Here is a 15,799-nt window from a genome sequence, read left to right on the forward strand (position 1 = left end):
AATACAATTGTCCACATACAAAAAATACTACCAGTAGTAGTGTTAGAATGTAATTAGAAAGTCAAGTATTTACTCGAGCATGTGCAGCGTGGTTGCCATGTGTTCTAAAAAAAAGTCTGCAATCCAGGGAAGGAGGTGTGGCACTCTATCAATCTCTCTCTCTCTCTTTTCCTCTGCCTCTCTTTGCGTTGATGGAGAGGTTACATAACATAACATAACCCACCAACTGACCGAGCTGTCCCGCACGTGCGAGTGTCTGAGGTGGGGGTGATTCCACGCTGTGCGCCTCTCGCGCTCTGCCTCTCCACGCCCCCATCCTCAACCCGGTACTCCCATAGGTTCCGTGCAAAGGTAACAGAGGGACCGGGGGGCTTTATAAACATCCTCTGTGTTCACTCTGCCTCGCTGCTCGTGTCTTTTCTCCCAGTTCTTTTTGTCGTTATCACCAGCCGCGTGCGTCAGGATGCCCAGCAAAAGGAAGAAGAACGGCCGCCGCAGGAGGAGGGTGGTAAGTGGTGATGAGCGCACTTTACCCATCGAGTTGTTTACTTGCATCCAGATCTCACCAAGCAGTCGTTTCACTCCTTTTCCTGTGGACTCCTATGTTTTTGCTAAATTAGGACATAAGTTAAAAAAATGAAAAGAAAAGAGGCAGCGGGCTCTGATACCAGTGCGCGTTTGACCCAATTAAGCTTCTAAATATTACCAAGGTTCCAACCACAGATGAAAAACATGGTGGAGAGGTTTTGCGATCATACCACTTGAGGTGATCGTCTGCTTCAGCTCACACTCAGGCTTTGTGGAAGCTTTAATGATGCGCGCACAGAGCTGAGCGCACTCCGAGCGCCGTGCGTAAAATCTGGTCAAATTGCTAGACTGCTCCAAAAAACGCACAGATCCTGTCGGAATTGACACAGCAGAGCGAACCTGAGCCGCATTTGATTTGATCTGACTCCACGATAAGAGACAGAAGACAAAGAGACGTGCTTGTTGTTGTTTTTTTCTTGCATTGATTCAATGCAAAGCGCACGTTGCGCGTCACTTGTGCGCTTTGCATCAAATGCCTCATAACGGATATTCCTCATTTCCCATTTTTTGGTTTTTATTCAACTCAACCGTGAAAGACACCACTTTCTGGTGCAGATGAAGTGGATTTCATTCTGGGAACAAACTAACTTCAGGACCACATGGCGCATTGAGGGCACACGGTGTCTTCAGTACCCGCTACACTCATTACATAATTCAACACGCTGAAGTAGCATCAAAAGTGACAGGATTAGTCACCTCCCCTCTCTTCTTAGGTAACTTGGAGAATTTTTTTTTTTTTTTTTTTTTTTTTACTTTTGAACATTCAGTGCTAGAAGAGGAGTAGTGGGTGTGGTGATGGGGTGGGGGTGGGGGTGGGGGTGGGGTATGGTGAGTGAGCAGGGGCTCTAGTTTCTTGAGGAGTGAAGGTTACTCCATCACTCAGCGGCGCATGGTCTGTCTCCATTGATTCTCAGTTTTGTCAAACATACATCTCTCTCTTTCATAGTGTGGAAAGAGATCACTGGTTTCATCACTGAATGATCATTTGAAGCTTCCATCCCTGGAAGGCCTCTCAGCCTTGAATCCTCATGGCATTCTTCCCCACTTTAACCCCCCCACACCCGACTCTCCTAAGCCTGCGGCTTGCTGGGCCGTGCACTCCACAGCTCTCAACACCCCACAGCTGTATTTGGTAATGTGTCGAGTGCAGGAATGTCTTGCCTGGTTTTTCACCAGACTGGCGTCTGCACAGTTTCTCTGGTTCTCGCATAGTCCACGGGTGACGCTCAAATAAAAATGGCCCATGAAGTCATTTGCAGCCTCGTGTTATCACCGGTTGTGAGATATCAGGCCAGGGGAAGGCAAGGAGCTGCCAGACACTTGAAGACATCCAATTGAGGACTCCTCTTTGAGCAAGCGTGCCTTTTGCTTATGCGTTTCTCAACTTCATCCAGTATTAGGAATGCATTTAAAGATACAGAAGAATCAAAAATATCTGATAGAGAGGTTCAATTTCGAGATCACAAGCCATGCATGGGGACAGAAAAGGGAGGGGTTGTTTTTACAGTGGCTAGCAGGACACACACACACACACACACACACACACACACACACACACACACACACACACACACACGCTCTGTTGGCTTACAGTGCTGCAAATGCCTTCCTGGCTGCCAGCCTAACAAAAGCATTTTTAGCGAGTGATTGTAACCTGATTAGAAGCTGATTATGATGTGATTAGGCCCACTGTCTGCTCTGCGGGGCACCCATCAGTGCTGCTGACTCGCACGGTTTCCATTCCCGCTTCACCAGACCTGTCAGGACTGCTCTGATTCAACTAATTAGCCCCCATTATCTAACTAGCTTTGCTGGGCCCACTTCCAGCCATCCCCTCCCTCACAGTGGTCCGCGCTCCTAAAAAACCTTCATCAAAGCCTAAAGGGGTATTGTCCCGAGCTGAAAAACACGTTGGACCTGCTTCGGATGGCATGCCTGGTATTCGAGCAGACAGAAATGTACAAGAATGAACCAGAGACTCAGAACAACATAAGTAGAGGCCTTTAGAGTCACCATTTACCTCTCTTTCTTTGTGTTTCACCATTGAGATGATTTTCCATACCCAACAATGCAATAACTACAATTATAAGCAAGTGGGAAGGTTGCACATCACATTTTTTTAGCTTTTGAATTTTATGCTACTATAAAGAATTGGGAAAATAATTTCATTTCAACATTTATTGCTTGAGAATGAATCACAAATTAAAAATTAAGCTAGATGAAAATGTGACAACCATTAACTCAGATATTTGTGTGTTTTTCACCTTTGCAGCTCGCCCTGAAGAGAGCCATTGAAGAGAACCAGATTACCAACCCACAGGCTAAAGGCAGCCCAGCTGTTGCAGTATGTGCGCCCCTTTCGGTCACCACAAACAAAGTGGTTAAAGCTCCAACTCCAACTCCAGCTCCAGCTCCAGAGAAGATCCCAGAGCCTGTTCCTGTTGTTATCCCTGTTGTTGAGACCCTCAAAGTAGAACCAGAACCAGTCCCAGTCCCAGAACCAGTCCAAGAAATAGTCCAGGAACCACTCCCAGAACCAGTCCCAGAACCAGTATCAGAACCAGCACCAGAACCAGCACCAGAACCAGTCCCAGAACCAGTTTCAGTTGAGGTGAAGGCACCTGAGGCCGAACCTGTGTTGCTTGAAGAGACTTGTGCAAAGGTTGAGGTCCCAGCACCTGTTGTTGATGAAGAGGGTGCTGAGACCCTGCTGGTTGTGGAGCCCCCTACAGCTGAAGTTGCTGCACCACAGGAGGCCGAACCTGTCATTCCTGAAATCGAACCAGTCACTGAGGTAGGAATGCTTCTCTTCTACATTCATGAGTAATAGTTTGGATGTTGAATGTTGAGTAATACAACACTGGTAGGAACAGATTCAATATTTTACCATTTTCATGTAGCCTCACCATGAGACCGACCAGCAGTCAGAGTTTCTGAAAACCTTTCATCTTAGTACTCCATCATACTGCTTTACTTGAGTCAGACATTAGCCCAGGTGTAACATCTCACCAAGGTTTGGGTTCGGATTCCATTTCTTTCTATAGTAGCCAACTGCAATTTGGCGAATACGGGATAAAGGAAAATGTGGAGCAGTTGAAGCCTTGCAAAACCAACAAGGCAGGATTGGTAGAGCGTGCAAAGATCGAGGGAACAATGTGTTCCATTTAACCAAGAGGCGGAAAATAGGCGAGCGATGGACAGCTGCAGCAGAGGAAGGACTCGGCTCTACCTTGGCATTGCCATAATTCATTTTAAACATCTGTGGATGAATTGTTTACTTTTTGTAAAGGCAGATGGAGATTTCAAATGTAAAAGATATTGAAGGTAGTTTGTGGTTTTGGACTCAGGCATTGAATGGCTATGTGGATTTGAAGACGTATGTATATGAAAGATTGCTCTTCACCATGATAGAATCTTCTTTTAAAGGTTGGCTGTAGTGAAGTTGGCTGTAGTTCGTCCAGTAAAACTCACATGGCATGTACTTTAACAGTACATGTTTTATCGCACAGCTAACTTCTGAAGCTTGGTATATGAGTCAAAAATGGAGTTTCCAGACTATATTTTTGCCTTCCAGATATCTAAAACTTCCATACAAAATGGCAGCATAGCCCACCTAGCTCCGTACTTTGGGAACAGGACGTTCTGTGTCGGCCGCTGCGCTGCGCGTCCATGTAAACCTCCTGAACCTCAGCTCAGACTCAGACTCATGGTGTTGTCTTCTAGCAGCTGAGCCTCATGTTGCGTACATGCGTGTGCTTGCATATGCGCGGATGTACACGTGAATGCTGGCATGGAGGAGAAGAGCAGCAAAGGTGCTATTAGTGGCCATAGTTTTACAACTTGTTTGAGTTCTCCGGTGGTTTTCTGTGGCCATCGACCCGTTAGCTCTGGATGTTCAGATTGTAAACTCCAGCCCCTGGAGGCCTGTGGTCTGGATCCGCTAAGCTATACAGGGCCTGTAAAAGGGATTCTATAGGAGTTGCACTGACCGTCATTATGTAGTTTTATGCTTCTGGCTGCGTCCACCCCCACTTTCCGTCCTGTCGCCTCGACCTCCCTCCTCCTCTCCCTTCTCTCCCTCCCTCCCTTCCATCTATCTCACAGCTTGGTTCTCCCTTTCCTTTCTTTCTTACCTTGGTCCTTCACCGCTCGTAGACGTGCTCGGTTCAGACGCACAGAAACTGACCGTTCAGACATCCACGCACCTTCTTAAACTGTAAATTAAACACGGTTGCAGCTTCAGTGCTTGTAATTCAAGTGAACCTTTTATTTGCTTTGTTGTATAAGTTTTCTTTTTTTTCCGTGCACCTGCTGCCACAGATTTGCAGGAAAGTATTTAGTGTGCGAGCCTCGCGTTGGGCTAGCATTTAGTTTTGCTGGTTGATAGATAGATGCTAGGGTCAATACGGGCGTGAATGGGGCTCGTGTTCAGCTGGCTTCGGGGCCAACGCCAGGCCCCACCACTCCTCGATGTGGTCACGGAGTCTCAGGTGAGTGTGAACCCACCGCCCCGATCTGCAGACCTGCTGAGTGCGTTTCTTTTTTCGCTTTCTTTTTTCTTTTTCCTCTATATGAAGCTTGGAGCGACGGGAGGCGTGGCTATTGGCTAGGTTGTACATTGTGTACCCTCTCCTTGAGCCTTGCTCCCGTTCTCCCCCCTGAAGAGTGCCATTGGCTTCCCTCCCACCATTTCCTCTGTGCTTGCCCTCTCTCCTTCCCTTCTTCTCCTCTCCTGCCCCCTTTTTACTCTCCTGTTTCAGAGCCACTATTAGCCAGTGCGCTCAGTGCTTATTCATCAACGCATCTTCTCTTTATCATGGGGTCTTTGCTTGGGGGAGGCAGGGGCTGCTTTGGGGAATAGAGAGTGCTATGTTTGGGCTGAGGGAATGCATTGCCGCCTGTCTCTGTGATGTGTACCGTCCAACCTTTGGTATTTGAGTTTTGAGGGAGAGCTTACGCAGACAGCTGCCTCGACCTTTTTAGAGCCTGTGACAAGTTCCTGCTGAAGGCATGACTCGGGGGTTCATCCACTTTCCATCTTCCCAGTAGTTAACAAGCAAACTAAATAACTTTGGTGACATTTGAAGGGTTAGAGAGGGAGAGAGAGAGAGAGAGAGAGAGAGAGAGAGAGAGAGAGAGAGAGAGAGAGAGAGAGAGAGAGACGGCAGCAGGCATACAGAGGTGTGCTACCAAAAGGGAACCAAGTTTGAAAAATCAGTTTGGGTTGAAAACCATGTGCGGACCCTCCTCCTCCTCCTCCTCCCCCCATCCTCCTCCTTCTCCCCCTCGTCTTCCCTCCACATGTACAGGCATGCATTCACAGCACTTCTCACATTTCCTGGCAACTGTTGTAGGTTTGTTTTCAGGGACAGTATAGACCTTTGTTAGCTTGAGCATTTACTGCACATCACCCACATCTCCACTCCCTCTTTTTTTTTTGTCATATTATGGTGGCATCTGTTTAAGAACTTCTCTTTAATATAAAACAAAGCTTTTGTTATTCAGTTTTTTTAAGCTTCCTTGCTAAATCAAAGTAGACTAAGTTTTGCAAGATAGCGATCTGATATGGAATAAAATTTCTTGCAGATAGCAACTATTTCCCAGATGTTCTTCTGCATTTTAGAGATTCTGTGTTTGAAAAGCATTAAGATAGAGTTTGTTTTTGAGAACATTGTGTTCTGCTGGTACCTGCTAACTGGTCAGTTAGCTCACTCAAGTCAATTCAAACGCAGAATTCCTTTACCTTAAGAAAAATCTCCATCAATTGCAAACTGTGATAAGTTTGACTAATATAAAATATAATTTTGACTAAAAATGCACTTTGTTTTATAAATGTTATTACTCTGAAGGAGTGACAAGCCCATGTGCAGAAAGACTGTTCACTGTGACCATAGGGCACATGCTTCTGTAAATGGAAACACTTTTGAAATGTCGCACTCAAAAAACATTTTTCAAAAAGCGCAATTTTTGACAACTGACAGGGCTATTGTCGTGTATCTAGAAACAAAAGAAAACAAAAGAAAAAGCTTAATCATGAGTCATTTTTATTTAAAAATATGTATATGCAAAGCCTAAGCTGCGAAAGTAAAACTGGTTTTGGCGGCTCGTGAGTACACGGTGTCCTGAGTGAATTCCAGCAGCTCTTTGTTCTTATAGATCCTTCCTCAAAGTTAGCATTAGCCAGTCAATACAACTATTGTTATGATTTTGTTTTCATTGTTTCAATCTGTGCTTCTAATTGAAAAATATTAATTTTTCCTAGTCTGGGAGATATCCCAAAAGTGTGCATGAGAACACAAAGATGGCGGTGGAAGCCATTGAGTACACGGTGTCCTTTCTGAACTTACGGCTTTAGAAAATACATTCTAGCCATTTAAAGCTTAAGTGTATTACTGAAGCGTACATAAAACAACATTTAATATTAATAAAGAACTAAAGGAACTTAACTATCTCCATCATTCACTTGTGTTTTGTTATTCTAATATTCAATGTTTAATTGCTAGTATTATCATCAATGGAAAAACAATTTTAAAATGTTATGTAGGCTAAATAAAAACATTTTTCCTAAGAGTGAGATCAGCCTGGTTTGAGGCTGCATCTCTGTTGAGATCAGTTTGGTACAAAGTGTTCTGCTGCTGGGACAGACCATAAGGGGGGTGTGTATTCTGTATGTAGCCACACGTGTGCATGTGTGTGTGTGCATGTGTGAGCATTTTACTGCCGAGCGAATGGAAGGCTCACAGCCAGCCTCCTTCCTCCTGCTCCCCCTCCTCTCAGTCCCCTATACCATCCCTCCGAGGCAGTACATATATTTACCCTTCTCGTCTACGTGTGCATATTTGCCCACTAGGCCTTTTGTTCAGAAGTTTCTTAAACCTCACTGAGTGAATTCTTCACTTACTGAAGACATATTCAAGGGGAAGTTGTGGAAGTGACCAATTTGTCATGTTTTTGTTCTGAAGATTTTAAGCCAACGCTCTACCAAGCCAAGGTTCTCCTGCGTGCATAAAACCCGTCCTATATTGAGGAGAAACTAGTGCGAGACAGGAGGCTAAATAATTTATTGCCGGGCTTAAGAGGTGTACAATATTTATGCACTGCTCCCTGTGAGTGCCATCGCTGCTCAGCACACTTGGCTGCACAGGGGGCGTTGCCGGCGGCCGATTAGGCAGCTGGTAGGAGCCAAAAAGAAATCTGGGTGACCTGGATCCTTATCCGAGCATTTTGGAGAGTCAAAATCTGAAAAAATAAGATGAATTGAAGGAATTTGTCCAATTGAATGATATTTTTAATACTAAATTGCATCTTAACGAGTCGTGAATAAATAAAGAAAGCTATATTCACAATGTAGCTGTTTTTGATATGAAGGTAAAAGAGTATTTTAACACACAGAGGTGCTAAGTAGAGGGAGTAACAGCTTCCTGTTATGCAATTGGTTGTAACATGCCTGTTAGAAGCATGTTCCTTCCCCCTGTCCAGCTCCAGCTACACACAAAGCACAGTGTCTATACTATGTGTGTGTGTGTGTGTGTGTGCGCGCGTGCGTGCTTTCGCTGTTTGTGTTTATGTAGCCCAGATTAATAATCTGAAAACATTCAAATTTTTATTTTTCTTCTTTTATGGTCAAACAAGTCGTGCTCACTGGAGTTTCTCATTTGCAATCTTTGAAGCAATCATTTTTACACAGACCTAGCATAATCATAGACATGTCCCACAGAGACTTTTGCAATTAGACACACTTTTTTACCAACTATATTGGCTCGTTTGATAAAGTTGTGTTTTCTTTTCAAGGGGACGTTTTAATAAACTCCTTTCTGTCTTTCTGCCCTAGGTTGTACCCTCAGCTGAGCCTCCAGCGGAGCTTCCTGTGGAGAGCGAGGTAAGAAAAACCTTTTTTTAGAGCCACGTACACCTTGCTCAAACATAGAGCGGGGCAGTATAGCGCTGCGGTATGTGCCAGAGGCGGATCCCGAGCCAGAAAGACAGAAGCATAACTCAAACTGACGCTCCACGAGTTGGATCAGCTTTGATTTGTGAAAAGCTGATTTTAGGCTGGGAGACATCTGGTCTCACAGTGAGGACATTATAAGTCTGAATTTGCATGTTCTTCCTGGTTTCTTCTCAGACTCTAAAATTTGAACTGCCTGTAGTGAATAAAGTCCACTACTGTAAATGATTGCAGACTTCAAAAGCACTGAAAAGTTAGTGTTTTCTGAAGAAAGACAAGAAGGATGCACATTTTCCAAAACCTAACAGAACAGGCTTGTAGATTTGCAGGTTATTTATTAAACTTATTGACATACAGTATTATTAATATAGTATTCAAACCCCACATTGAAGTCATTGCAACAGAGTTACACTGTGAAACATTATGTTAATACGTACACAGCCATATTTGATTGATTTTGAAAAAGAAAATCTATGAATATGGACTTTTAGCTTCACTTTGAGGTGTGCACCAGTAGATGAGATGGTTATAAAAAAAAAAACAAAAAAACCTTTCCTTATTTTATTACACTATTAGCAATTATTTAGTTCTTGGTTGTTACAGGAAGTTTTTAATACGTGATCAATAAATGATGTTTATGGAGGCAGATTTAAGTGTTGTTTTGCTTGCACGGTGTAAAAGGCAGCATGCATTAGCACAGACCCACACAAAGCCTCCACTCATGCGCTTTAGGCCCGGAGCTGCAGTGAGTAGACAGAAGACAATCCCCTCAATAGAAACGTGTTGAAAGCTGCTTTCTGAATAACGGCCCCACTTCGCCTGAGGTCATGTTCTCCTCCAGTCAGGAAACAAATCACAAATAATTTCATGCAATAAGCAAAGAGATTCACCAGCAAACCAGATAAAATATCTCACTGATATTCTTTACTGACATAAACAACCCCCATAAAAAGAAAGATAATGTGAGGTTTGATGTGCACAAGCACAATTAGTATGAAAGTAGCAATTAGGCAGCTGCTCCTGTGATGATTGGATTAATTTAGGATCATCAGTTATTCTCAATCCTCCTTCTGTTCATGTGCTTCACTTTACTTATTACTAATTTATCACTTTCCAGGTTACAACAGTTGTCACCACAGTAACAGAGACAGAAACTGAGCAGGTAAGACCCGGTTTTCACTCTGGTTTTGTGCTCATTGACGTAGAGTTTTGGTCGTGCATGTTACTGAGTGTCCAGTGTCACACTGCTGTGTTCATGGAGTGACAGTGTTTAGTATCAGTTTCTGCATGTTGCATGGTGTCTTAACGTGTGCCGTGTTGACTTTGCATGTGCAGACGCATGAAGTCTGCGAAGTGGAAGCCCTGGCAGAGGAAGAACCCTCAGCCGAAGTCCAAGCAGAGGAAGATACTGTCGTACCAGAGCCTGTAACAGAAGCCCCTGAACAGCCAGAGGAAGAAGAAGCACCTATAAGCCAGGACATTTCTGCCGAAACAGAGCTTGCGCCAGGGGAAGTGACCGCGCAAATCGTGGTGGAGGACATCCCAGAGGTCAGCGTATGCGAGCAGGTGGTGGAGATCGCTGTGTGTGAAGCCCCCCGACCAGAGGAGGAGGACAAAGTTGAATTTGAAGTGTTGGTCGAAGACGTGCCCGAAGCCTCCGCTGAAGACGTTGCAGTCACAGAGGTGCCGCCTCATTCAGAGAAACACTATCCTCTTCTCTTCTGCTTTCCCATCATTCCTGTCAGTGGAGAGAAACCCCGGATAGCACAGTTGGATTGTGTGATTTGTCAGTGTGCTGCATGCGGTTTGAAACAGTGGTTCCCAACCTGCTCTCTCTAAGAAAGGCCGGCAACACCAAAACGTGTTGAAGAGAAAGAAAGCCATACACTCATGAACTTACGACAGCAGATAACTTCCCAAACGGCCTCAATCTGGTTTTCTTTACCCTAAAATTAATTTTTGTCATTATAATAGCAAACAAGCCCTGTGCTTCCCAGGTTGGAAACCGCTGGTTCTGTGGTTGTTGTGGTGCATTGATGTTCAAAAACCTTCCCAAAGCTCAGTTTCCTCACATGTTCTCTCATCTACATGGAGTGAAAACCTGTTTGCAAAGTCTAAAAGAGTATTTCTGTTGTTCAGGATGTTCCGGTCCAATCAGAGGAAATCCCAAAGGTAAGAAGCCTGCATGGAAAAGTACATGATGGAACACGGAGACTCATGCTTAAGTAGAAATATGAATGCTACAGTCTGAATATAAATGTTTTGTTTCCAGCTGCCAGAGGTCATTCCTGAGGTCCCTGCAGAATCCGCTCTTACTGACGCCAAAGAGGTATGAATACAATACAACAGCATTATATATCACATATTATATAATGGAATTAAAGGTGTTGGTCTCTTTGTGCATCAGTAAAAATAAGAGAAACTTTCAGCTTTCAAAATGTTCCTTTCTCACCTTGTTATTTTCTTGCCCCTCAGCTCACGGAAGAAGCCTTGGTTGAGGACTTTGTTGTGACGGAGTCGGCCTCAGCAGTGGAGAGCGCCATCGCAGAGTCTGCCGCCGTCGAGGAGGTGAGACCCATGAAAAGACAACATTTCTGACTGACAATATAGCGGTTACATTTCATGACACAGATTTTAGAGAGCTCTTGACTTGAATCCAAATTCTTCTGAGCTTCTCTGTAAATAAACATAACAGACTTTGGCCACCAGATGTCAGTGTGTAGGAAAGCTCACTGTGGGATGTGATCCACTTCAGTCCCGTTTACACGGCGTTTTAAAATGAAAACATAAAAATTTCAAAGTCCCGTCATAAATAGTTCTTCTGCACATCAGCGGCCTCCAGAGTGTCATGTCTGGTTTGTAATGTATTGCTCTCTTCATACATCTGTGTGGTTTCATTCCAAAAACAAACAACAGCACCCACTAGTGGACCAACATGAACACTACCTAGTTTTCAACATTTGCCGTGCAAACTCTAAATGTTTCTGTTGTCTGTCCTCTGTGTCTTGCAGGAGACCGTGGCCATCACTGACACCCTCAGCGTGCAAACAGAAACTATGCATTTGACTCCTGCTGAGCCTGAGCCTGATGCACCTGCAGTGGAAGCGGTCATTGTGAGTTGTTCTCTCTGCATCTCTTTCCTCTCCATTTGGATTCCAGTGCATGCCTTCACCTGATCTCTGACCGCTGCTCTCATTTCTTTTCGCAGGATGTTGCTGTTGCTGAGCCGACATGCCAGGAAATTCTGCCAGAGGAGCCAATGCCACAGATCTGCGACATGGCGTGTCAGATGCAGCTCGCAGTGGAGACGGTGCAACTCAACGCAGTGGTACATGTTTAAGATTTAATAAAGCTTGAAAGGCATTGGGCCCGAGGTAAATGCTCTGGGCCATACAGTCATTTAAGGCATTATTGAAGCTCTAGATCCTCGGCTAGAATAAGTCATAGTTATTACTGGCTTTTGGGGCTGACCTTTCTGAGACAAAAGTAAGGGGCTGGAGTCGATACTGTACTGACTACATTCTGCACTGAACTGACTGATCTCCTGTGTTGCTCTTCAGGAGATGTCCCTGGACACGTTGAACACACACATGGTCCAGGAGGTTCCCACCGAGGGCTAAAACCTCAACACACAGTTCAGAAGACCTTTTTTTTGTTGTTGTAAGTTTCTCACAACATTAAATCTGCCCTTTAATAAAAGCAGGATTTTCATTTCCCAGTTGACATTTCATTTCTGACCCGTGCTGTTAACCCTTTAACGACTCTGCCCTTCCATCCTTGTCTCTTTCAGATTCCCCTTTGGTCAATTGCAGGACTTGAAGCGTCATAGGGAGTCAACCGACCAACCTTTTTTAATTTTTTAAGGCTTAGGACGGGACCGCCAGGAAATAGCAGGGATATCCACACTTTGAAGTGCCTTTCCTGTCCTGGTTTCTGTTAAAACACCAAACCAAACGTCATGGTGCTGCGTTAAAGGCAGCACGGCAGCCCTACCGTGTCTCCTCTCAATCTTTACCCCACCACCTAAATAAAAAAAACACCCTGTAGAGTGAGTCTGGAAGCTCAGCGTCTGCCTCACTGTGTAACACTTCTCTCATGTGAATACTGTAGCATTGATGAATGTGCCTACGGTGCATAAAACCGGTGTATGTTCTTGAGAGAGAAACAACTTCTTCTGTTGTTTTGTATTTCAAAATCATTGCGACACGTATGCAAACTTCCCCCTCTTTGGCCTCCTTTTCTGCCCCCCCGTCCTTCTAGTCCGCTTCGCCACAACTTTCGTGCCAGCAATTACATTAGCGAGACGCTGAAGCTACATCTCAGAGCTGGAGCTTTCAGCCGTACGGCCGATGAAGCCAGGGGAGCGACTCGGTTCGGGGGGAAGAGCCTGGAGGTCAATTTCTGTCTTTCTTTTCACTTTTTTTTTCTTCCTTTTGTAATTCGTTTTGTATAGACCATATGATGTGCTACAGTTTTGTCTTCAAAGTCTTTGTTCTGGAGTGGAAATACAAAGTGATCTGAGCTGTTGACTGGCCGACTTGACCTTTGAAATAAAGCTGTAACTCGTCATTACGTGCTGAATTTGTTTGGGGTTTTTTTTTCGCATGCTCCACCGACACACAAATGTTTGGAGGAAGTTTGACAAAATATCAGTATCTGCATGAGAGTTTCATTAAAATTGGCATTAAAATTATCTTGAGATCAGTGATTTTCAGCAGTAAATGTTTGGTTTATTGAAAATAGGAGCATTTTTATCACATCTACTCCATGCCAAAAGTTTCAGTTCAAAGGTTATTGTGGCATTATTTTACCAAATAAATTAAGTAAAATGAGTTTGAACCCCCCCCTGTCCTTTACACCTTCATCCGACTTAGACTCACAGGGGTCTAGACGCAATCCCACATTGCACACACACAGGTGAGTCAACCTTCAAGTCAAGTTTTTGAACTGTGGGAGAAAACTGGAGACAGAAGATTCAAACGGGGAACTTTTCACTATGAGGTGAGACTGTTGACCACCATCAGACTGTTTTCATCAAAGATGGACCTTGAAAATGTGTAACAACACTTGGTTCTCTACATTATTGGTACCTCGAAGGGGCTCTCAAAATAAACTGGCATTAGATACTTTTCCAATTTCAGGAAAACTGCTCAAGGCTCCTGCTCCTATATGCAGTATGAAAGGGGCTGTAACGTCAGTTCTTGCCTTCACTGTGAGATTTTAACAAACCGGAGATCTTATCGGGTTCCTCAGTCTTTCTTCAACACAATAAATATAGCAGACTTGAACAAAAATTGGAGATAAGACACAGACTCAGACATTATAATCGCTGTATAGGTCAATCAATGGATTTTCTTTCATCATTATTAAAGGCAAAATTACTAAATTGTCATGCATTTATGAGTATGGCAGCTCTGCATCTTGAATCTAACAGTCCATCCGAACAGTATCATAATAACTCTTTAAATAAAAAGTTACTTTCAAAATCCCCAGTTTCTGATGTTATTAAGAAATGAAGGTTTTAGTGTTGATCAGACTTGATGCATCTCACATTTTCAACAATCTATGTGTCGGTAACACAAAAAGGAGCCTTTTCTTTTGATCAGAATATTTAAAGATTCTCAGTGTTTATGGGTGTTTTAAACACATGCACATGCATGCACACGTGCACTGTTGAGTTTTGTTCCTTTCTTCTTTTTTTTTTTTAATAGATGTTTGTCTGCAGGAAGACAGTCCTAATAAATGCTGTAATGCCAGGCATGTTATCTGGACAAAAAAAAATAAATAAAAAAAATAGACGACCTTAGCACGTGTGTGTCCACTAGATGGCAGACTACACATGACGTTTCACACCATGAGACCCTCAACCTGACACGTGGCAAACTCACTGTAGCCATCCACTGTTTGACTGTTTTGCTGTGTTTTTACCGTTTTCAAATGTTTTTACTGTGTTTTTGTCTATAACAATTAGGTACTGACAGCATGTTCTAACTAAGTATAAATTGACCTACGGTATTATTCTCCGAAGTAATGAATTACAAGGACTCACGTTATGTCAGAAGCCGTATCCTTTCTTTCGAACAAAACTCTTCAAAAAAAAAAAAAAAAAAAAAGCCAAATAAACCATTGTTATATGTACCAACATACTGGTTGTCCATAATTTATTTCCTCTCCAGCATTAACCTTGTTCAACATATCAGTTGTTTGTTTGTTTGATTATATTGTTTTATTGTACAACAGTGTCATGGAATATGATGTACTTCTGTTCAACAAACTGTTCAACAAAGTTTTTTTTAACTCATTTTGAAGTGTCAGAGAAACATGAAGCCCACTGTGATCTGAAATGACTGATAAATGCCAACAACTCAAAGGGATTCGCTCTATGTTTGTGTAAAGGAATGTATTTCAGTTTAGTTCTGCAGCCTTAGCATATTTTAAAAGAAATGTATAAATGTACATGACAATTTAAACTAATTGAATTAAATTGAAATAATTTAAAATCATGCCACTGTCTGAAGCACAGCCCGGAAGAATCATGTCTTGCCGGCCCTGACAGCCCACTACTGAAGAAATGACAGGCCGACTTGCCTCCTTCACATATCCTGGAAGACTTTTTGCCTCCTGAGTGAGTGTCTTCATCACTTTGCTTTGTTAGGGTGTATCCTGGAAAGTCATACATTTACTCAGTGATCATTTAGTTTCCTTAATGTAACGGTGTCTGATCCAGTGCATTGAGATGCATCCTACCTACAAATGAGCACAGATTCTGCCATCTTGCTGGGATTGGAAGCATAGTCGTGTCAATAAATTGATACAATCCCTTTTTCTTTCAAAACAAATCTAGGTTTCCTCTCTATAATACAGTTTTTATTTTGTTTATGCACACATTTAGAAACTTTCCACATATTTTGGATGTGCCCTTGCTGACCAATCTGTACTGTGTTTTCAGTATGAGATTCATCCAGAAGTCGCCCCTCTCTCACACATCTGAGCCACATCCCTGTCTGTAGGTAATTAAGGCCTGTGGAGGGAAATGTTAGATAATTACAGCTTCAAGAATGTGCCACCTCGCCTACTGTTATACCAAGGTGGGATGTCACAGGGAAATCCTGCATCAAATGAAAATTACTGTTATTATTGGCTTTATTACATCTCAAATGTTTACATCTTTCACGTTACTGCCCAGAGTTACTGGCTGTGGTTGGTGAGCAGAGCGAGCAGTTTTTACCTCACAAAATTGGTGTTTTATGGTGGAAAAATTTG

General features: G+C 43.3%; 1 protein-coding gene across 1 annotated transcript; it reads left to right on the forward strand.

The window, feature by feature from the left end:
- The first annotated feature begins 226 nt into the window (after positions 1-226).
- On the forward strand, positions 227-13,109 carry LOC115398752 (calphotin-like). The gene is made up of 13 exons (XM_030105679.1): positions 227-351; positions 428-508; positions 2,861-3,382; positions 8,420-8,467; positions 9,654-9,698; positions 9,872-10,219; positions 10,676-10,708; positions 10,809-10,865; positions 11,012-11,104; positions 11,548-11,649; positions 11,745-11,864; positions 12,097-12,196; positions 12,327-13,109. The coding sequence occupies exons 2-12, from the start codon at positions 464-466 to the stop codon at positions 12,154-12,156; spliced, it is 1,473 nt and encodes a 490-aa protein (XP_029961539.1). The 5' UTR covers positions 227-351; positions 428-463; the 3' UTR covers positions 12,157-12,196; positions 12,327-13,109.
- The last annotated feature ends 2,690 nt before the right edge of the window (positions 13,110-15,799 follow it).

Source organism: Salarias fasciatus, chromosome 12 (genome assembly GCF_902148845.1).
Source record: "Salarias fasciatus chromosome 12, fSalaFa1.1, whole genome shotgun sequence".
Lineage (NCBI taxonomy): Eukaryota > Metazoa > Chordata > Actinopteri > Blenniiformes > Blenniidae > Salarias > Salarias fasciatus.